A 23,777-nucleotide genomic window follows, 5' to 3' on the forward strand; every position below is an offset into this window, starting at 1 on the left:
TACAAGCATTTAGGAAGCTTTCTAGATTAGAACTTTGATATAAATATCAAAACCTATTTGGAAGTTAAACATTCTGAAAAGGAGTTCACTGTGGACTCTGGCAAGTATTTTTAAATATGAAAGATGGGAGTTAACATTTGTCTCCCCCTGCTGACAGAGCCTAAGAATCTAGGCTAGCATAAAACACTTCACAGAAATTAAATTATCGAGTTAGGAACGTATCTTTGGTGAAAACTGAAGACAGCATGTCACTTTCCCACAAATAGCAAACAGAAAAACCCTGGGGAAAATGCATCAGTCATTTCCTCTCTTCAGTCATAAAGTGTGTTTTCTTTTTGAATTCCCTTCCTTAGAATTTATGCATATGGAGACAAACCATGCTATAATGCAGTTCAAACAAAACATTGGAGTAATACATTTAACCTTTAAAAATAAAAGATGAGAGAAATATTGCAAAGTTAAATTTTAATAATGAGTAGTGCATCTTCAGTGCAATCAATATTATTCAAATAGCTGTATATAGTACCATCATGTTTCCCCTTGTGATTAGTTTTGGGTCCATAGCATTATTGTTAGTTTTTTCTTTCTGTCGCTTTCACTGTGGAATTACTATAGTTTAACCATAAGCCTCACTCTCTTTCTGCAATTCCCAGATTCAATATTTGACTATCAACCAAAGAAAACATCAAAATCTAGAAAATATTGCATATTTCATTTCCTTCATTTCTCCTGCTTTCTAGTGCTATTTGTTATCAAAAGATTTTCTGCTTTTGCATAAAAAATGCTATATAAGTGCAAAAAATAAAAGGAATGACAGCAGTGAGATGGACAGTAGAGTGTGAGGTGTAAGTAAGCAGCCTTCCTTGCAGTTCTGAACTCAATACCAAATCCTGCCCATATATATGTGCCGATGGAGAGCTTGACCCATCAGAACTGGTATAAATAGAAGGAAGCAGGGTTTGTGTGATCTTATGTAGGGGGATGATTGTTCCTATTCTACTAATGTCTAGGTACATAAAAGCACACAAGATTTTTGGGGAGAAGAGGGAAAAGGGAAAAATCCTCCACTATGTTAATTCATTGGCTACCCTCCATCATGGAGAGGAAGGATGGTAGTTAAGGTACTAGAGTGGGAATCACGAGATCTGGATTCAGTTCTCAGCTCTGCCACAAACTCCTTCTGTGACTGTGGGCAAATTAATTTAAATTCTCTGTGCTTCAGTTCTCCATTGCAAATATTTTGTGGGCAGAAACTGTCTTACTTTGTATGTGTACTGTATGTGTGTGTGTCAAACATGTGACTGCTATTTTTGGGGAGAGAGGTGGAAAATTATACAAGCAAAATTTCTGTAAATTTCTATCTTTACAGCAGCTACGGAATATTCTTAGCTCAAAACAATGAGTAAATTCAAACAGAAAATCTGTAGACTAATTCTGTTTCAGCAAAACAAATTAAAATAGTGGTATTAAATATGAACATGGAACCAGACTTCATCTTTTATCTACAGTTCTTAGTTTTAAAAATAATGTGGAGCTAAATTCTGCTCTTGCTTGTACGAGAGTAAGTAAGCTCAGAATCAGGTCCATCGTCTTTTCAAGAATTAGAAAAGGAGCTGTATGGAGACTTGTTGTCTCAGTGATTTAGGGTACCACAGCTATTCAGCTGTGGAAATGCTCTTCCCCGCTCATCTAAGTCACTTGTCTTGTTCCAATATACGTATTATACATAAACTACTGTGGAAATGCAGTTGAGTGAATTCAGACAGTTAATGTAAGAATGTGGATACAGGGTAACTTGTTTAATTTTCTCTGGAGGCTTATGTGAACTTACTGGAAACATTAAGCTATTTGCCATTATCTGCCAGAAAATCATCAAGTCTTTCTCAACTCTGTCCTCTTTTCCTGGTTTTGCAGCACCTGGAATTTATCATTGTTTTCTCTTTATCCTTACTGTCCTATTCAATTCTGTCTCATTCAGTTTTGACCAATCTTAGAATTATGCGAGGGCCTACAGATCTTGCAGTTTATGAAAAGGATCTGCCACCTATAAAAAGAAAAATTCTGCCTAAAATGTCCTTCCAGGACTTATCCATCAGACTCAATGGTGAGCCTAACCAGCCTTCTATGCTACTCTCCTACTTCAATAAGACTGCCTTTTGTTATGGGATTTTTCACTCTAAGAAATAAAGCTACAGATATATAGTAATTTGGTAATTAGGGGGAAAGTATAACACTAACCCTGCAGCAGGGCCGGCTCCAAGCACCAGCGAAGGAAGCAGGTGCTTGAGGCAGCTAATACAAAGGGGTGGCACTCCATCCGGTATAGGGGTGAGACCTCTGGGTCTTCAGCAGGAATTCGGCGGCGGGTCCCTCAGTTCCTTTCTTCCTCTTTGAGCTGCCGCTGAAGTGCTGTTGAAGAGGAAGAGAGGGAGTGAAGGACCTGCTGCCGAATTGCCACCAAAAAAATGAAGTGGAGTGAATGAGCTGCTGCCGATGGGCTTTTTTTTTTTTTCTGCTTGGGGCAGAGAAAAGCTGGAGCTGGCCCTGCCCTGCATTCCCCATATAGCTAAATTTTCAATGAAGTCAGTGGAAGCTGTGTCCACAAGGAATACAGGATTGACTCCTATATGTCCAGCTTTTACACCAGGCAACAGCCTTTGAAAAGTCAGCTTATATGGTATGATGTTTGGACAATATTGTGCCAAGTTAGATCCAAAGAAAATGGTAGCCTTCCCCTGCTTAGTTCTAGCAGCTTACAATAATTCGTCCTCTCTTTTTAGTCAATAACAGTTCAATCTAACTCATTAAAGTCAATGAGAGTCCTTCCAAGGACTGTAATGGGAGCTGGATCAGACTTTAAGATTCAAGACCTCAGCCTTATTCTCTAACTTTGATAAATATATTATAACTAGCTGAAGCAATCTCAGAACCATTAGCAATTATCTTTAACAACATATGGAGGACAAACAGGTGGTAGAGGACTGGAGAAGGGCAATGATAGTGAAACATAGAGGATCCAGGAAATTATAGACTAGTCATCCTAACATCAATACCTGGAACAACTTATTAAACAATGAGTATGTTAGAATCTAGAGGCTAATAGGGTTATAAGGGTTATAAGGAATAGCCAGCATGGATTTGTCAAGAACAAATCATGCCAAACCAACCTAATTTCCTTCTTATGCAGGGTTATTGATATAGTGGATGGAGGGTGTGGAAACCAGTAGACACAATACATCAAGGATCAGCAACCTTTGGCATGCAGCCTGCCAGGATAAGCACCCTGGCAGGTCGGGCCTGTTTGTTTACCTGCTGCATCCGCATGTTCGGCTGATCGCGGTTCCCACTGGCCGCGGTTTGCCGCTCCAGGCCAATGGGGCCAGCGGGAAGCTGCGGCCAGCACATCCCTCGGCCCGCGCCACTTCCAGCAGCCCCCATTGGCCTGGAGCGGCAAACCATGGCAAGTGGGAGCCGCGATCAGCCGAAACTGTGGATGCAGCAGGTAAACAAACAGACCCAGCCCGCCAGAGTGCTTACCCTGGCGGGCCACGTGCCAAAGGTTGCTGATCCCTGCAATACATCATGATTTTAGTAAGGCTTTTAACATAGTCCCACATGACATTCTCATAAACAAACTAGGTAAATATGTTCTAGATCAGTGGTTCCCAAAGCCGGTATGCCACTTGTTCAGGGAAAGTGGTGGACTGGCTTTGAAAACCACTGGGCTAGATGCAATTACTATAAGGTCGATGCAACTGGTTCAAAGATCATACTCAAAGAGAAGCTATCAATGGTTCACTATCAAACTAGGAGGGTTTATCTGGTAGAATCCTGCAGAACTGAGTCCTCAGTCCACTACTATTCAATATTTTCATTAATGACTTGGATAACGGAATGGAGAGTATGCTTATAAAATCTGCAGATAATAAATTGGTAGGGGTTGCAAGCACTTTGGAAGACAGGATTAGAATTCAAAGCAAAGTGGACAAATTGGAGAATTGCTCTGAAATCAACAAGATGAAATTCAATAAAGATAATTAAAAGTACTTTTCTTAGGAATGAAAAATCAAATGCATAATTATAAAATTGTATAAACTATGCCACTAGCTAGGTGGTAGTATGGCTGAAAAGGATCTGGGGTTACAATTTATGGATCACAAATTGAATATGAGTCAACAATGTGACTCATGTGAACAAGGTTAATATCACACTGAGATTTATTATCAGGATAGAATCATTGGGTTGGAAGGGACCTCAGGAGGTCATCTAGTCCAACCCCCTGCTCAAAGCAGGACCAATCCCCAGATTTTTACCCCAGATCCCCAAATGGTCCCCTCAAGGATTGAACTCACAACCCTGGGTTTAGCAGACCAATGCTCAAACCACTGAGCTATCCTTCTCCGTGTAAAACATAGGTAATTGTCCCACTGTACTCAGCACTGGGGAGGACTCAGCTGGACTACTCTGTCCAGTTCTGGGCACCACACATTAGGAAAGACGTGGAAAAATTGGAAAGAGTCCAGAGGAGAGCAACAAAAATGATACAAAATTCAGAAATCCTGATCTCTGAGGAAACACTAATAAAACTGGGCATGTTAAGTCCTGAGAAAAGAAGGCTAAGGAGGACATGATAACAGACTTCAAATACATTATGTGCCGTTATAAAGAGGACTGTGACTAATTGTTCTCAATGTCCACTAAATATAGGAAAAGAAGTAATGGACTTAATCTGCAGCAACAGAGATTTAGTTTAGATATTAGGAAATACTTTCTAATGTTAAGGGTAGTTAAGATCTGGAATAGACTTCTAAGGCAGATTGTGGAACCAACATCACTGGAGATTTTTAAGAACAGGTTTGACAAACAACTGTCAGGGTGGTCCTGCCTCGGTGCAAGGGGCTGGATTTGATGATTGCTCAAGGTGCCTTCCAGACCTACATTTCTATGATCAATATATACCTTTACCTGTCAATATTCAGGTTGATTCTCCTGTCCTGCCTTTTACTGTACACTACTATAAATGGTAAAATATCTTCAAACCAGCCAAAAAATCCCTGAGATAAATAAATGGTGACCTTGCTTTAAAATGTTTTACAATATTTTTAATCACTGTATTTATTATATAAAATAAATGAGAAAACTAATCTTTATTCTAATTTTAAATGCCCCATTTAGCAGGCTCAATTCAGTTATATCAATATTTTACTATGCATGTCACTAATGAGATTCAAGATCTGAGAGTGAATCAAACCAGTCTTACCCCCTCAGAATTCTCAATTGAGAGACATTTTGTTACCTCTTTTTAGTTCATTTCCCTTTACAGTTTGAAGTGGACTTTTGGCAAATATGCAGCTTAGAAACTAATACAATTTGTAGATAATATAGAAATTATTTTAAAAAATATATATGAAAGTTCGCTATATATGAAATGTACCATATTGAATACTGGAGACTGTAATTCACTGTTTAGACATAAAACATACAACAGCTGAACATGCTTTCCAAGATGTTCTCAACGTATCTGATTCCTTTTCTGGAATGACCCTTATACCATAGATGAGATAGAATAGGTTGTTGGGTTTTCAATCTCAATCACTCCCTGAGCTCTCTGACACTACCAGAAAGGTAGTGCCAATTGTGATGGTAGTTTGAGCATTTTAGTTAGAATAATAGCAACTCTCTAATTCAGAGGTGTCATGGGTCTACCCTCACTTGAAACTGGGCGGTTTCAAAGTGAGGACCCGCATGTCACCATGTCAAAGGTCTCACCCCCACTTGGAGCTGTTCGGCTCCAATGTGGGGACCTGACTTGGTTTCCCTCTAAACTAAAATTCTAGTTTAGATCTAGTAAGCTGCCACCATGTCATGGGATCTCACCCCCACTTTGAGCTTGTGGGTTCAAAGATGGGGACCCGCATGTATTCTGCCACCATGTCCTATGGGATCTCACCCCCACTTTGAGCTTGTGGGTTCAAAGATGGGGACCCGCAGGTATTCTGCCACCACCCTAACCCTTAGGGTGGGGTTCCTTCTCGCTGCCACCACTCAATTAAGAAATGTGAATTGAGACACAGTCCTTCCCCAAAATCCTAGGGGATTCCAAGAGCCCCAAATCCATGGAGTTCTCACACCCAGGAGAAACAAACCATTCCCCCTGCTTCCTCCCCCCTCCCTTTTTCTAGGAGAGATACCGGGATCCAACTACAGAGGGATACCTCCCCCTCCCCTTTCCCTGAGAATCCACCCAAGGAAAGACCAACAAGTCCTTAATAGAAAAGAATTTATTAAGAGAACAAAAAGAAAGTACAGAATCTCTATGAGCCCAAGCTGGACACTCATAGGGTATAACCTTATCAATCTCTGGAGAGAATCCCCTCTCCCCCTTTTCTCAGTAAAAGTAATATCAGCAAACAGGAATAAAGCATTTCCTTTAGCAAACACACAATTGCAAATATAGAAATCAAATCATAAGACTAATTCGCCTTTCTAATTAATACTCACTATTAATTAGTAGAAACTACTCCAGGAGAACTTGGAGACATGACTGTCCTCTGTTAGATTCAAAAACAGTTCTCACCCAGACAAGGCTTCCCTCCACAGAGATTTGAAAAAATCTTATCTCTGATTGGTCCTCTGGTCAGGTGGTCACCAGGTACTACATGTTAACCCTTTACAGGTAAAACAGACCTTAACCCTTAACTATCTGTTTATGACAAGAGGTCAGATCAAAATGTTTATAAAAATGTTTTCCTTTAACCAAGAGGCACAATGTTCAAAGACCTGGTCAGACCAACTCTTATGGACCTAGGAAATGCCAAGTTCACGGAGTACTTATGAAGGGTCAGATTTGATGGAGTGCATACGCAACACCATACTGTACAACCAAGCCAATGAATCAGGCCTTTGGGATGGATCCATTTATATTAGGGTGACCAGACTGCAAATGTGAAAAATCAGGACTGAGGTGGGGGGTAATAGGAGCATATATAAAAAAAGACCCAAAAAACGGGACTGTCCCTATAAAATCAAGACATCTGGTTGCCCTAATTTATATTCTATTTTAATATGGTATCGGCTCTGTTATCTAAAATCATCCAGTCCCACATTAGGGATATGAGAATGGACAAAAGATATAGCCTGCAGAGATGACAACCTTTTCCATAGTGTACACTATGCCTTATTAGAGAGATTGTCTTGAGGATCTCCAACCTTCCCATTTGCCATTGAACAGACCTTCTGTAAACACAGAGCACATGTAGCAAATACAAAAACTGTTTACATGGAAAACATAATACACGACCCGATATAACACGACCCGATATAACATGAATTCGGTAAAGCAGTGCTCCAGGGAGGCGGGGCTGTGCACTCCGGCGGATCAAAGCAAGTTCGATATAATGCGGTTTCACCTATAACACAGTAAGATTTTTTGGCTCCAGAGGACAGCATTATATTGGGTTAGAGGTGTAATTGGAAAGTATTTAGGATTGTGTACTGTCTTTAATGCAATAAGTGTTATGCTGTTTTTGGAAAAAGGAAATCACATCATTTTAATCTTTATTTGTCTCCCTCTCACAAAGGGTCTGTTCCTACCTCCCACACTACTCCTCTATGCATTCTTTCCAGTCACCTGGTTCCCTTGTCCCCTTGGAATACACTACGCAGTCACCTGGTCTTCTTCTACCACTGACTTGTTCCTGTCTCTGAAGTTCTCCATGACATTCCTCTCCTGCTGTAGCTGGCAGGTCCATTTACATTAGTTGTTCCAGTCCACAAGAACCATTCCTTTCCAGCTTCTCCTCCTTTACAGCAAAAACAACTAGGCTAGCTCCTTCTCTTCATTTTTAGCTGTTTTCACAGGCAGCCCCCTCTTTGCAAAAACAACCCAGGGCATCTATAAATGCATCTGAAGAAAATGAAGAGATCAAGCATTCCATGGATCATAAATGGTCCACAAACCAGTTTAGGAACCACTGAGCTATACAAGTGTGAAACTCTATTCTAAGCTGGTGATTTAAATACTTCTAACCACCTAAGATGAATTTCATAAATGTCCACAGCAAATGAATCACATATCTGCAATTCAAATCTACTAATAACGAAAACTCAATTGTTCACATAAACCTTGCCTGTATGCAAGCATAATAAATTTCTGCTGTTTGCTTTTCAAAAATCAAATAATATAAAAATCAATAAATAATAAATAATAATTATTAATAAAATAATATAAAATGTTATTGTTATTGAAAACTAGGGTCTAATTGATACAACAACAGTGTTCTTGGCAATATGCTATACATAAAATATAATGAATGTTTTCCCCAACAAGTTTAGTTTAGACCTTTAGAAGATGAGACACACTGGGAAGTCCAGAAATGAGGATAAAACTCACTATTTGAAGGCTTTTATGGGAAAAGCATATTTTTAAGGACTTGAGAAAACTGGGATGGCATTTCATAAAGAGAGAGCAGCATGGAAAAGTGCATTTGAGATAGAAAGGGAGGATGAAGCTGACAAGGCATCAAGACCTGCATACTTGGTGGAACAGAAGAGTTGAAGGGAACTCAGTGAGAGGAAAGGTCTGTGTTCAACTGGGGAGTAGTTAAGCGTTTTGAAGGAGAGGACAAGAAGTATAAAATGTGATACAGTGCTTAAGGGGGAGTGTATTGGATCAGTCTGATAGCCAGCTGCCTGTCAGTGGCTTCACAGCTCTTTCTGGCCTGATCATTCTAGAGGGAGCTCTGGCCAAATCATATGTGGCAAGCCTCAATTCCTCCTGAGTCTCTCTTCCACAGCCCTTTGGGTTCTATCATGGTAGAGGTACAGGGAAGCAAGGTAGGGAGACCCAGGCCTTCCCACTCCATCACATCCCAACTGAGGGCCCTGGAAAGGTGTCACACTAACCAGACTACTTGTGGATCCACCCCAAGTTATACTCCCCCCTAGGTCACTTCCTACTGGGCTGTGGCTCCTCTGTTTGGGGTGTGGTCACAGGCTAAGGAGTACCCACTTTTTCAGTAGGACACTGTCTGATTCTTTGCAGTCTTTTGTGAGTTTCCAACTCCCAAAGATATGTCGGGGTAGGGGACTCTGTATCACTGCTTCCAGAGTAGCTTAGGAATGATACTGTCATTCTCCTCACAGCTTCAGACATCAGCCGCACTTCCTGGCTCAATCTGTAGCTCCTTCCCTTGGGGTTCCAGGGTCCATTTAAACTTTCCTTCCACCAGGAGAATACCCTGCAGCTGCTGAGAGATGAGGTTTCCCTAGACCAGTACTGTAAACCCATCATAGGGAGTCAGTGAAAGAAGGGAGTGATATGGTCTTAGTGACTGATTAGGAAGATGATTTTGGCATCTTTGTTCTGAACAAGCTGGAGGAGGGCAGTATAGAAGGAAGAAGTTGGAGGAACAAAGAGGAAATGATGATCAGAGCCTAGACAAGCATTCTGATCTCTGTTATGAAGACTATTGATAGAAATAAATAAAAGAGGCCCTTCCCAGGTCACTTTGTTCATAATACTGATATAGTCTCATGCAAAATTGAAAGGGTTCATTAAGAGAAAAAAGAAGCAATCTCAAACTGTGTAACTAAAAGCTACAATGAAGATTAAGGAATTCTAATTTACACATTAAAGGAATTTAAATAAAAAGCGAATCAGTGTTTCAGTAATAGCTTTTAAAATATAATACCCAAATATAGTGACTGTCACCGGTCTAACCATAATATTTTAAAAGGTTTATAACTTCTGTTACAAGGGAGAGATTTCTGTGGCAGATTTGTACAGCTTTGGCAGCATCTTTATGGTTGGAAGTGTGTGTGTAATTATTGTTTAATTATAAGTATATAATTTCACAGTACAGATACCAATAACATGTCCCCTAACCCACAGCCAAATACACTAACTTCAAAGTCATAATTGTTCATGGAATGTTTGCAGAAGGTTAAAATAGGACTTTGAACTTTCTTTCCTTATTTTATATTAAAATAAATGCAGTTCATTTAAAATGCTTAGCAGCTGCTTTTATCTATTCATTTTAATTAATCAAAACTTAATTGTAAGCTTTCAGACCTCCCTATTAAACTTTCAAATTAAAATAATGGAAAGGTTGAAAATTTCTGGCTTTCATCAGTTTCCTGAGGTGGGGGTGATTGAATCTATTACCCCTCTTAAATTGGGATTTGTCTAATTCCCTGCACTTCTTATTCAATTCTCCCTTAGCTTTCTCTCCACCTCCTTCTTTGAGTCATTACCTCCATCCTCTTTTTTATATTAATTCCTCCTCTCTCACCCTTGCATTCGCCTTCACTTTTTATCTCCCTTCTCCTTTGTTTTTTTGTTCCTTTCTCCGCCCACCTCCCTTTTAAAGATATTTGTTACTGGTACCTAGTAAAATATCTTCCAAATAACTAAAGGCTGTGAGAAATAGGGAGAGGAATAGATCAAGAAGAAGGAAGAAACCATGGAGCATTGCTACCGGTTTACATTAATTTCCATCTCCAGCTCTAGATTTTGTTGGGTTTGATATAGCTGCAGAATTGCATTAAACTCGTTTTCCTGGGTGTATTTCAAACTCATTCCTCTCTGCTTTTTCTCTAATTAGATTTCTCTTTCCTCTCTTACTGCAGGAACTTTCTACTTGAGTTAACAGTACAAATGGTTAACTGTAGAAATGTGCTATCTCATAACTTGGGTAAGAATGAAAAAACAGCCAGAACCTCACTCTTCTGCTGTCACTGTTTTTTTGCTCCAGACACATTATTTCAGATGACTCGTACTTTTTAAGCACCAACAGTGTTTTCAACTGTGCCATAGATGGTTTGTAGAGCCACAGATTGGTATTGGGTGTACACACTACCACGCCATGGTCTACTTGGCAATTTAGTTCTTCTGGAAGGGGAACTAGGGACTCATAGTATAGCCTGCATGCCTCTTTGTTCCCTTTCCTTGTTGACATTGTAACCTTCAGTGCTCCTTGTTCCTTTCCCCTAGATCACTAACTTATTCCTCACAGGCTGTTTCTGCAAATTGCTCCAAAATCTGGATTTATACAAGCTGACAGAGGTAGGCAAAAAAAACCCAAACACTAATATTAACAATAATTCAGAAGCAGCACCACATAACAAAACTGAATTTTAAAAATGCAAAACACAGGTCACTTTGCACTAGTAACAGCCTATCTGAACACCAATCAAAACATTGCAGTGAAAATCAGAGTGGGGAAGAGAAGGGGGAAAAAATCTGACCACAGAAGGACAAAAATAATTGCCAAGAGCCTTTGAACACAAAAAGGTACGTGAGCATCTGCACACACATTGCACATATATGCCTAAAACCAGACACAAACCATCAGGAGGATATGCCTTCCCATTTTAAAAATGTGTTTTAATAACCCCTAATAATTTAAATACTAACATTGGGGAGATAAATGCATACACTTTTGGGGAGCCTAAATTGCTTGGTAGTTCTTTTGTGCTGTACATATATCAGAAAAATAAATATCATGTATCCAACATTATTCTTCTCTTTCATGCTGAAAAGCTGTAGGAAGATTGAGATGGAGGAAATTATCCTGTTAAAATTATCCTTACCTTTATCATAGTTTATTTAGCACCTACAATGTCAAAAGGGAATTCAGAAAGACAAGTCATTTAAAACAGTTTGGTACTGCTATTTGGTACTGGTATTTCACCATAGGAACCCAGCCACACTGGGTCAGACCAATGGTCCTTCTAGCCCAGTATCCTGTCTTCCGACAGTGGCCAATGCCAAATGCTTCAGAGGTAATGAACAGAACAGGGCAATTATCACGTGACCCATCCCCTGTGGTTTAGTCCCAGCATCTGGCTGTCAGAGGTATAGGGACACCCAGAGCATGCGGTTGAATACCTGATCTTCTTGGCTAATAGTCATTGGTTGCTATGGAGAAAATCCAGAGAAGAGCAACAAAAATGATTAAATGTCTAGAAAACATGACCTCTGAGGGAAGATTGAAAAATTTGGTTTGTTTAGTCTGGACAAGAGAAGACTGAGGGGGGACATAACAGTTTTAAGTACATTAAAGATTTTTACAGGGAGGAGGGAGAAAAATTGTTCTCTTTAACCTCCGAGGATAGGACAAGAAACAGTGGGCTTAAATTGCAGCAAGGGCAGTTTAGGTTGGACATTAGGAAAAACTTCTTAACTGTCAGGGTAGTTAAACACTGGAATAAATTGCCTGGAGACATTGTGGAATTTCCATCATTGGAGATTTTTAAGACTAGGTTAGACAAACACCTCTCAGGGATGGTCTAGGGAATACTTAATAGTGCATTGAATGCAGGAGACTGGACTAGAAGACCTCTCAAGGTCCCTTCCAGTCTTATGGGTCTATGATTTAAAGGACATGGTAATATCTAGGATTATTTTGTCTGGAACTTATGGTAGAAGTGTTAAAGGGGATTTGACCAAGGTGTTTAGTATTATGAAGGATCCAGTCCAGTCCCCTCCCTGTACTATGCAGTTCAAACTTTATCTCAAACTCCCAGTTTGTCTGGCCAGACCACAATGCCCCATGATATATGCAGCCTCCTAAGGAATGCATTGTAGAATCAGTTCTGCTCCCTGGTGGCTACATTATATTCCTCACCCTTACGCCAAATATTTTATATTATACACACTTTAGTAAGTCCCCTCCCATTCCTTTCCCGTCTTTCAAAAAAGTTTTTACTTTTCATATATCTACAAAATGAATTAGTAAATGAAGGGGGTTAGGGGCTAGGGGAAGCACTAAACTCTTCCCCCTATTAGTGCCATTAACTGAAGGAGAGGGAATGAGCTTTGAAATTGAATACAGTTAAAAATCACTCACTTTGTGTGGAAGACTTAGCCTTCCTCTGGACTGCAGTTGGGATAATTTCATTTCATTTCAATATAATGGCTGTTATATTTTTTAAAAATAGTATTGTACCCAGTCAGTGTGCTCAGCCTAAGGTACTGCTGCTGGGAGCACAAATTGCATATACTGTGTTTGCATTCTAATAAAGATTAGTCATGAAATTATCCAACATTTCCACATTTATGCATTATAACAGGGATCCGCAACCTTTGGCACGCAGCCTGCCAGGGTAAGCACCCTGATGGGCTGGGCCAGTTTGTTAATTGCCGCGTCCACAGGTTAAGCTGATCGCGGCTTCCACTGGCCGCGGTTCGCTGCTCCAGGCCAATGGGGGCTGCAGGAAGTGATGCGGGCCGAGGAAGGCAGCTTCAGAGGCAGCTTCACCTGTGTCATTCTTTAATGGTTTTAGTCTATTTACTACTCCCTAAAGTGATGTATGTTCAGGACACTCCTTGCATTATACAGCGAAAGACAAAAATACTTTCTGAAACTGTTAAACTTCTAAATATATAATGTTTGGTAATGTTCATCCTGTTTTGAATAGCTAAGTAGTCCAACTGATATATCCCATTAAAAAAACCCATGCTACAGTATAAAAGTACTTCCATTTTCCTTGTTTATTATTCTAACCATTATATTTAATTTTCTCAGCCAATAGCATAGGATATTTGTATAGCAATTGATTCATAACCCATTGAAGGCTATGAAGGAAAAACTCCCACTGACTTCAATGGGCTTTGGATCAGCCCATAATGTCTAGCACATTACTACACTTTAGAAATAATACATAATAATAGTATTTAACTTGCACTACCTCTACTTGTTTCTTTTCATTTAATAAAAACAAAAATGTAGATCAATCATGAGCTTAGGCAAAATGTTAAAAACTGCCCTAAAATCATTGTTTGCAATGAACACAAAACTTTTAAAATGCTAAGGAGAATTTGCATGGTTTCTTAAGTCAATCTTCTAATTATTTACTCTGTTTCCAGGAACAACAAAATAAATGATGATTAATAGAATCTTCCTTCTCTGTCAACTCAGATATCCTCTCCCCTGATGTAAACATCAGCAAAACACACACACAAAAACAAACAAAAAAAAAACCCACACACACAAAAAAGGAGCACAATAGTAGAAAAAGTGACTGTAGATTATATTAATGTATGAGTTTGCTTTAACATTTATATTGAACTCATTTTAAGTTAAAGCTATATTTAGACAATGTGAACTAATGAACTCTCATTGCTGCTAAGACTGCAGATATCATTTGACTAATAGCTTATTATATACTACTAAATAAAAATTACAGAAATGTCTGAGGCCTAACTAAAGTAAATCACAGAATTAACCAATAATCTTTCACAACTTCAATAAAGATATGATCTTCATGTCATTAGACATTACAAGGAAAAGTAATTTGCATACAGTGACCTTATTATTGCCCCAAGATTCATATTAGAAATATATATTAATGATCCAAAACCACCTTGTTATATAAAAAGCAAATTAATTTCCAGGGGCCTAAAAATAAAATACTGTTAGTTGTACAGTAGACCCAGTACATTAATCAGGTAGGAGGCAAAATGCAAATATACTGAGCCAATAACTGTGATGCTGGCTACAGCAATTACTGCAGGCTTGTGTCAATGATAGCAGTAGGGCTCAAGGGATTTGGAGGCTGTATGACTTCATCACTGTTGAATTAATGGCCCTGGTCCTCCAAAGAGCTTGATGAGAGTGAGCCTATATGGAGCCCAATTTATTTGAATGGGGCTCTGGGCAAGCTCAAGGTCTGCCCCCATGGAACAATTTGCAGGCCTGGGCCTAAGTCAAGACTTATATGGAGGTCGGTGTAACCCAGGAACCCTTTTGTGCCAACTGGCTGAGGGCACAGGAGGCATAGAGTTTTACAAGTATCCCCTGGATCACCCATATCCACAATAATTCATGCCAGGGTGGCATGTAAGGGCTCTGCCAAGAGCCCATTGGTCATCATAATCATAGTAAAATGTATGAATAGATAATATTTAAGAAATTATGCATCTATACTGGAAATGATGTTCTTAAATCCTTGAAGTTAAAGACAGGTCACCAGGAAGTGACATGCCTCTGACAGCTTCTGTTCAGACAGGGTGGGAGGAGGGTACCAGATGTTTATATCTCTTATTGTATATTGTGTGTCTCACAATCTAAGGCTATTTGCATATGGAGTTACTAGCTAAACAAGATGGCGAAAAAAACAACAGATCATGAAATCTATGGGAAGAAACACACAGCGGGAGGGTGTATGGTTTATTAATAAAGATCAAAGGATTATGTTGATATATCTGGGGTTTCAAAGAGACACACAGGATTGTGCACTTAGGGGACAAGCTGACAGCATCTTTGTCTCATGAAAAATTGTTGTATCCCCACTAGCTTCAGGGCATCATTTGAAAATCTGAGGCTAACTGTATTGTCATGAAATATAGGATTATCATTCTATATATTATACAGAAATTTCTATGGGGGGCAGGTATTTTTCTTTTGACTGGGTTTTCTTACCTTGGGTCTTTGTACTCTTTGTGCTAGAGGTGAGCATGCAAGTGTATTTTACATCACATCTTGCAAGACATTTTCACAATCACACATGCATAGTCCATGCAATATTTGATTTATCTGCAGACAATTGTTATTTGTCTCTACAATGATGGTGTAACCAGGCCCGGCTCTAGGCACCAGCGCTCCAAGCATGTGCTTGGGGCTGCACTTTCCAAGGGGCGCACTCCGCCCCCCCGTTTTTTGTTTTTTTTTGCTTGGGCCAGCAAAAAGCCAGGAGCTAGCCCTGGCCAGAGCCCTGCCGCTGGAGAGACAGAGCATCGTACCCTGGAGCCGAGCCTGGGCTGTGGCGGCGAGAGGGGCTCCCGGAGTGTGTGAGGAGCCGGGGAAGGAGAGAAGCGGGGCCCGGGATGCAGGAAGGGAGAAGGGGTCCTGCTGCTGCCACCGCTGCTGCTCTGAGTCTCCCCAGGGCGGCGCAGGGGGTGCGGATCCTGGCTTGTGTGCTGATGGGGCCAGTGGCTGGGCAACCCAAGCTGCCAAGGAGCTGCTGCCTCCCCCTCCTGCCTCCAGACCCAGCCCTCCACGCACCTCCCCCACCTCAGCCCCATGCTGCTTGCCCCATGCCCCCACAGCGCCTGGGGTGGGGAGAGGCAGAGCCAGGCTCCGAGTGGGGCAGTGGGGGATACTGCCCCGCCAGGGAACCCCCACGGCTCGGGCACCTGGGAGTCAGTGTCCATCCTCTCGGCTCTGCCTGCACGGGGCTGGGGAAGCAGCTGTCAGCGCCTGCCCCTCTCAGCCCTTGCACCCCCCGTCCCGCTCACAGCCTCTTCACTTGCACCTCCCCCCATCGCTCCTTCACCGCACCCCTTCCCCTTGTACTCTCCCTTTACCCACATCTCTCCCCTTGTACCCTCCCTCAGCCCTCTCCTCCCTCCCCTCCCCTTCCCCTCCACCTCTTCTCCCACAACCCTCCTGATACCCCCTCTCCTCCTCCACCCTCCTCTGTGAGTACATCACACCCCGCTAGTGTACAGACCCAAGCACCCCCACATCCACTCCTCTGCCTGAACCTTCTTTACTAGATCCCCATCCTTTTCCGGGTACAAGGTTTGACGGTTAGTCCCTATGCCTTCTATGTGCATTTGGAACACTAAAATTGCGGGGGACGGTGGGGGGCGAGATTTATACTAAAGTGAAATAAAAATAGGAGAAACGGTTTGATCCCCACTGCAAGAGTAAATGGGGATTGCTGTGGTGAATGAGGAGGTCATGTTTGGGGCGGGGGGAGCCCAGGGCTCGGGTGGAGGGCAGACAAAAATGTTTTTGCTTGGAGCGGCAAAAAACCTAGAGCCAGCCCTGGGTCTAACTGAATGTCCAGTTGCTGACACTCTCTTACTAAAAATAATGATATTACTGTTGTAAGACAGAAGTTTCAAAAAAAGCAAAAGATGATCTAGTAGCTTGTAGGTTGCTATAGGTCACCTACATTTACAGATCATGAATCACACAAGCATGTTTTCATACATCTTCATAGCTATTTTAATCATTTTCATGTTTGTTTACACTCATGCAAAAAGTTATTTTTAAAAAACCACGTAAATCACATCATGTGCTCACCTAGACTCTGTGCAGCACCTGTCACAATGCTACTGGCAGACAAACAAATATTTTATATGGAAGGTGCAGGGTACAGCTCAAAAAGTTTTCTTACTGTTTTATTGATAGGTAAGATATTACTTGTTTAAAACAAATATTAACTATTCCTATATACTAATGGGGAATATTACTAGAAGCAGTAGTATCTTATTTATCAGTAAAAAAAAGTTAAACTACAACCAATTTACAGTGCAATCTGTTAATATGAGCCATCAAAGAGCTTGTTGTTATTCTGACTTTTATAATAGGTGGCTGCATAATCAAGTATAATTAATAAAGAGAAATTCTCTCTCAGGGACTTGGATTTTACTGGCTGATAGACCAGGGTAAGCAGCCACAATTAACAGAGGTTTCACTGTATTGAAAACTGATTGGATGATATTATTTTAATAAATAATTTGAATTGGAGGAAATATATTGAATAAACTATTACAGACCTGAATATTCATATTTCACAAGTTTTTCTAATAAAACATTTGTGAATAGTTCCCCATCTCTAATGATGTGATCATGATTCATAGATTCCAAGGCCAGAATGGACAATTGTGATTATCTAGTCTGACCTCCTGTATCACACGGGGCATAGAACTACCCCTAAATAACTCTTAGAGCATACATTTTACACAAACATTCAATCTTGATTTAAAAGTTGACAGTCATGGAATGTCCACTGTGACCCTTGAAAAATTGTTTTGATAGTTAATTATTCTCACTGTTGAAAATTTACACCTGGTTTTCAATCTGAATTTGTCTAGCTTCAATTTCTAGCCATTGAAATGTGTTATACCCTTCTCTGCTAGAGTGAAGAGCCCACTATTAAATTTTTGTTCTCCTTGTATGCTAATTACTCTCACTTAAAAATGTCTTATTTCCATTCTGATATAGGGGTCATCTTTACAGGAGCAGGCTAATGATACTGAGGAAGGACTGTGTTGTGGTGAAAGCACTGGACTTGGCATTAGGACACCTCAGTTCTATTCTAGACTGTGCTACATATATCCTGTGTGATTTTGGGCAAGTCACTTAATTGCTCTGTGCCACAGCTCCAAAATTGAGATAATACTTCCTTTGACTGTTAAGAATGTAAGTTCTTTAATGCAGGTATTGTCTCTTACTATTTTTATCGCAGTGCCTATCACAATGGTTGGGGTTCCAGCAGTATAATAATAGTGCTCTGTACTTTTGTTGGGTGCTGATTGCTCTCCATCTTTGCTAAGTTAAATGGAGTTTGAGTATGCTTAGTACTGACACTATCTAGTCCCCAGACTTTAACTCCATATGCATGAACCCCTTCTCTACCTATGGAAAAAGGCATTAAGGGGAAAATATATAGTCACATTTTAAATGTTATACACAATGAAAAAGATTTCTAAAGAACATTATACAAGTTGTTGAAGAAACAAAATGATCTTTATAATGCAATAAGGTGCCCTAAATTGAAATTGTATTGATGGAGTGTTTATCTCCTGTATGCCTTTCTAAGGATTCCGCAGAAGATTATCTACTCTCACATCCAGGTGTTAGCAAGTGACATCAAAAAATCACAGCACTTTCAAGTCAGAGTGAATGCAATAGGCTCTCAACTCTGAAGAAAAAAAAAAAGAACATTACAGTACTGTGCATTTAATTGAAATCAATTGCCAATCAAGAGGCACGATAAACAGTAATTAAAAAGAGTAGCTGGCTGCTATGAAGATTTTCATATATTATTTTTCATACAGTCAAAATCTCGAATCTGAGGCCATGGCTCCAATATAGACATCCCATAGAAACTCAGTGGTGTAGGAAACCTTTTACAGTTATCCAGTTTTGTTCTACCTGTGAGGCATCCAGATGAATTTATGTCTATTGTACATACTTCCTTCTAAAGGAAAAATCTCTGGCACTGTTATTTATAGCCAGTAGTAACAAGTAAATTTGTTCCTGCTGCTTTAACTAGTTGCTCTCATACTTTAATTAAACTATTTCAATAGTCATTTTATGTAAAAATCTAAAATGGATCTCTAGAAAACTTGACAGATAGTGTTTTGAAGGTAAATATCAGGTATTTGGTGTGAATCCTATATTAGCATTCTCTACAGCTTCCAGAGACAACTTACCATTGTTTTTTTAAATATTCAGGTACACTCAGCCCAGCTACACTCAAAAGAAACCAGTAAAGTATTAATTTACTCAATCTCAAAAGTTGTCTGAAATGCAACTTTTGCATGAACTGCAAATCCAGAAATGACACTTTTTTTAATTTGACTATACTTTCCACATTTTCAATTATTTATTTCATGTGTTCTCTCTCAAATGCACTCTTTCAGTAGATACTTCCCCCTGCTGGGAAAAGATCAAATTGCAGAGTGCAAGAAATATGCCCCTTTGAGCAATAAGGAATTTAGGTTCATCATCTGCAAATTAGTATACCAGCTGTAAAAACTATTGTGATTATCTCTGCAACAGCAAGATAGGTATTATAAGTATATTAAATGTGTGTCACTGTTCATCCTGGACTTCCCATTATCAGAGAGAAGCACTCTGAAAATCTAGATTCAGTAACTTTATTCTCAGTCAATAAACCATGTAATTTAAGAAAGACAATATGAAGGCTGCTGACCTAAGAATTGTTTTAAGTGCTAGCACAAAAAGTTTTAAATGCTTATGAATTTGCTTAAAGGCATATGGAACTTTGAAAAATTATTCACTTTCCTAGATTTTAGGGTAGTTTACATTTGTGATGTAATATTTTTATGAGCTCATTACAGGTTTCTTTGTTTTAGTTTCATTTCAGATTTGGATACAGAATCTTGATTTATGATTCATTGTCACTACTTCTCTTTTACATTTGTATCCAATCTAGACAATCTTTTAAAGAATCAACATCATACACAGGAAAAAGCAACAGAAAGCATGAGGAGAGTTTAACTGATTGTATTACTTCTGTAGTTGAAGGGCTGTACAATAAGGCCTGTAGTCAATAACTAACAACATAGCATAGTAAGAAAGATAAAGTTTGTAAAGTCTTCCTAATTAAGTAATTTGGCTGCCTCAAAATTCACAAAATGTAGTTATATCACAAGCACTGGTGATATAATGAAGACCAATTTGTGTCAAGACAATTCTTTAGATCACAGTACAAACCTAAGATAAATGCATCAAGTCCTTATTGAAATGATGTCATGAAATTGATATGCCATATCCAGTGAATATAAAAAACAGAAAAGTCAACTGACAAAATGCTGCATTATAGATATAGTAGTAGATTTAGCTGTTATCATATAAACTGAAACATGATACTTAAACATGAAAAACAAGATGTAATGAGTTTAATGAGAACCTAGCATCTGTCTTTGTGTAAATAAAATCAGGAACCATATAAAAGCCCTACTAAAGAACCTACCCAATAGCAATACTTCATTTGCTCAATGAAATAAATCATTTTAATGACAAATCATGAAAAGACAGGCATTTCCAGTACTGAAAAATAAAATATACATCTTTATTATATACAAATATAATTCTCAAAGCTGATATTTGCTAAATTAATGTTATAAGTTACTCCATACAATGGCTAGCAGGAGCTATTCGTGAACAAGCTTGGAAAACTATTGCTAATAGACCCAGAGAACAATATGCATCTCCCTATATAATAAATGTTCTCTGCCTTACTACAACAAACATATAAAACACAATCCATACTTTGCAAAGCAACTGATCGTTGATTATTTCCATGTACAGTAGACACAAGAGAGGGAATAAGATCTGCCATAGTGTTTCATCGTCAGCGATGAAATTCGGATTTCCTTTCTAGTGTTCAATATTTCTACAGAAACCTGTGAGTGACGAGCTTAAACAGCAACTCTGCACTTGAGAAAGGCTGCGGAAATACAGACTATATAGTTCCTATACACACGTTCTCTCACTAGCAATGTGCTGATCACAATTTATTTTGCCCCCCCCCCCATCTTTCCCACTTCAGAAGTGGGCATTTCCGTGAACGCTGCACTTTCTTGCTCATGCCACTGCCTGCGATGGCTAAGCCGATTAGTCATTCCTCACCCCGATAGCAAGTCTCAAGAATCTTTGCTGGTATCTCTCCCATCTGAGAGATTTGGTCCCTCCAAAAAAAAAAAAAAAAAAAAAAAAGGGGTGGGGGGAGGGTCATCTGCCTGCCTGCTCTAGGGCGCGGAATGCCTTGGCTGAGTCCAAGGCAAGGCGCAGGATTCCGGTTGCTTGTCCATGGCAGCGCACGTCCCCTGGCTAAGAACACACCAAGGCAGCGTGAACGAGGCATGCCACACGCCAGGAGGAGTGAAGTCTTACCTTCAGCCAGGAGGCGCATTGCATGAACAAAGGACGGGTCCAGGCTGTCCTTCTCTGCCATCAGCTCGGGCAGATATTTCTCCTGCTCCATAGTACCGCTGCTGCTGCTCTTCACTTGGGACCGTCCGCCTGCCCTAGGTGCTGCTCGGATGCAGAGGCTTGGCCGGCTGCTTATTGTTGCCTAATTCCCTCCCCCGCTCTGGGCACCTGGGGTCTCTCCGCTCCGCCGGCACGGAGCTGGCCTGAACTCCAGCGGGGGTGCCCTGCCCTGCGCTGCCCCTCACAGCCACCGCTCGCTCCGTGCGTGCCTCTGCCCCTTCCACTGAGCTACAGCCTGGTCCCCGCGGCCTTAACTAGAGAGGCGGGAAGAAGGGGCCCCCCACCTCCCCACCCCGCTCATTGGTGGCTGCGCGCTGGAGGGCGGAGACCCGCAAGGCGGCGGTGCGTTGCTGCTGGCTCCGGCCCCCGCTGCCTGGGCGGCGAGCGGGGTGCGCAGGCTGCGCTCGCTGGCCGAGGTGCTGAAGCGGCGGGGAGGACGGAGCACCTAGGCGCTGGGGCAGCAGCACCCAGAAGCCGGGGCAGGGCCGGGGAGCGAGCGAGGCTTCTCGCGGCTCCCGCACACCCGCAGCGCGACAGAGGACGATTCCCGGTTGTCCCACTGAAGCCCTGGGTCGCCCCTGCCCTCCGCGGGGGCCCGGGTGGTGGGTGGCTCTGGGGGAGCCCGGGTGGTGGGTGGCCAAGCGGGGGGCGGCCAGAGGATTTACAGCCGCAAAAGCGGTCCCTACCCCTGACCTTTAGTCCCGCCCGGGCGCGGGGAGATGCGCGGAGTCACAGGAGGGACGGGGAAGTTTGAATCCGGCCGCCCTCTTCTCCCAGGAACTTTTTTGCGGGTGCCAAGGGGCTGCTTCACCTGGCCCAGCTGGGCTTAGCCTTGAGCAGGGAAGGGGGGGAGGGCGCAGCGCCCTCCCCGAGGGAAGAGAAGGCGGCTCGGGTAGCTGTAACCTGGGCGAGAGCAACTCCCCTGAGACTGCGAGCGGCTGCTTAAACAGGGCAAAAACCGCGGCGTCTTGTGAGCGCAGCGGGAGGGACAACGCTCCGGAGATACCCCGCGCCGCGCAGGGAAAGGGAAAGGCGACGCTTCCCTGCGAGCGGCCGCGAAAGCTCCCGCCTCCGAGACTTAAAGCTGCTCCGCGAGTAAAGTAGCTGCAGCAAGAGAAAATAAAACGGGACTTGAAGTAAACAGTGACTGGAGTTTATAGCTATTCACCACCTCCAAAAATATTGCTCGTGAAATCAAAACATGTTAACGCCTGGACAAAGATTCCCGGGGCAATTTGAACGTAAATTGGAAAAATGACATTTTCTCAACACTCCTGTGTCGCCTTTTGCTCAGTTTCTAGGTGTAGCTCTCTCTGCTTTTGACTTAAAATATTCTAATTATATCAGTCAAATGACCAAACATCCTGGATGCACTAAGCCTGTTGTGGAGTGAGAGAAAGAGGAAGCGAATGTAAAAGTATGGACTGTACATCTATTAGCATATCCCAACGGCTCCTGGAGCCATTATAACCACCATGACCGAGAAACTTGAGCTATGAGGACATCTATACCGGAAGACAGATGCAAACGGCGTTTCCACACGTTCTCTGCTATGTGTTCATAGCTGAGGGATTACACCTGTTTACAAGAATATATTCAAAATGTCTCTCTGGCCCATGTGTTTTTGTTTCGAGATTCTTCTTGAACATTTTGAATTTATAGACATGACCCCTCCCCCCATCCACATAGAGTTTGATTCAAAACACTTATGAAACAGGTCATTCACTGATAATAGGACTGTGTCAACCAGGGTGAGTGATCCAATCAGACTATTTCATATTGGGAAAAAAAGGAAGGGAAAGAGATGATGAGTTCCTCTCTTTTTAATAGATAATAAAATAAATAATAATAATAAACAACAGCTTAGAACTAAATTGTGAGCCCTTTGCTTCTGTTGGTCACTATTTACCCCAAAAAGTAGTCCTTGATTAGCTTATAGACTTATGGAAGATAACATTACAGGGTTAATGCTTTATGTCTATAATATGAAATTAGATCCATTTTATAGAAGTCGGTTTTTTAGAATTTAATTTTATACAGTCTATTGCATATGTCCACACTAAGCGCATTAAGTCGGTGGAGTGCATCCTCACTACCATGGCTAGCATCGACTTACAGAGCAGTGCACTGTGGGTAGCCATCCCACAGTTCCCGCAGTCTCTGCTGCCCATTGGAATTCTTGGTTAAGCTCCCAATGCCTGATGGGACAAAAATCTGTCACAAGTGGTTTTGGATACATGTCATCAGCCCCCACCCTCCTTCCATGAAAGCAACGGCAGACAATCATTTCACGCC

General features: G+C 41.2%; 1 protein-coding gene across 3 annotated transcripts in view; it reads right to left on the bottom strand.

Moving 5' to 3' along the window:
* Positions 1-21,714, bottom strand: part of KHDRBS2 (KH RNA binding domain containing, signal transduction associated 2) — a 620,331-nt gene extending 598,617 nt beyond the window's left edge. For all 3 annotated transcript variants that reach the window (XM_045011995.1, XR_006578577.1, XR_006578576.1), the window contains exon 1: positions 21,384-21,714. In XM_045011995.1, the coding sequence (XP_044867930.1) occupies positions 21,384-21,474 (91 nt within the window). In that variant the 5' untranslated portion in view covers positions 21,475-21,714. The remainder of the gene's footprint in view (positions 1-21,383) is intronic.
* Positions 21,715-23,777: the final 2,063 nt, after the last annotated feature.

Source organism: Mauremys mutica, chromosome 3, assembly GCF_020497125.1.
Source record: "Mauremys mutica isolate MM-2020 ecotype Southern chromosome 3, ASM2049712v1, whole genome shotgun sequence".
NCBI classification, from domain to species: domain Eukaryota; kingdom Metazoa; phylum Chordata; order Testudines; family Geoemydidae; genus Mauremys; species Mauremys mutica.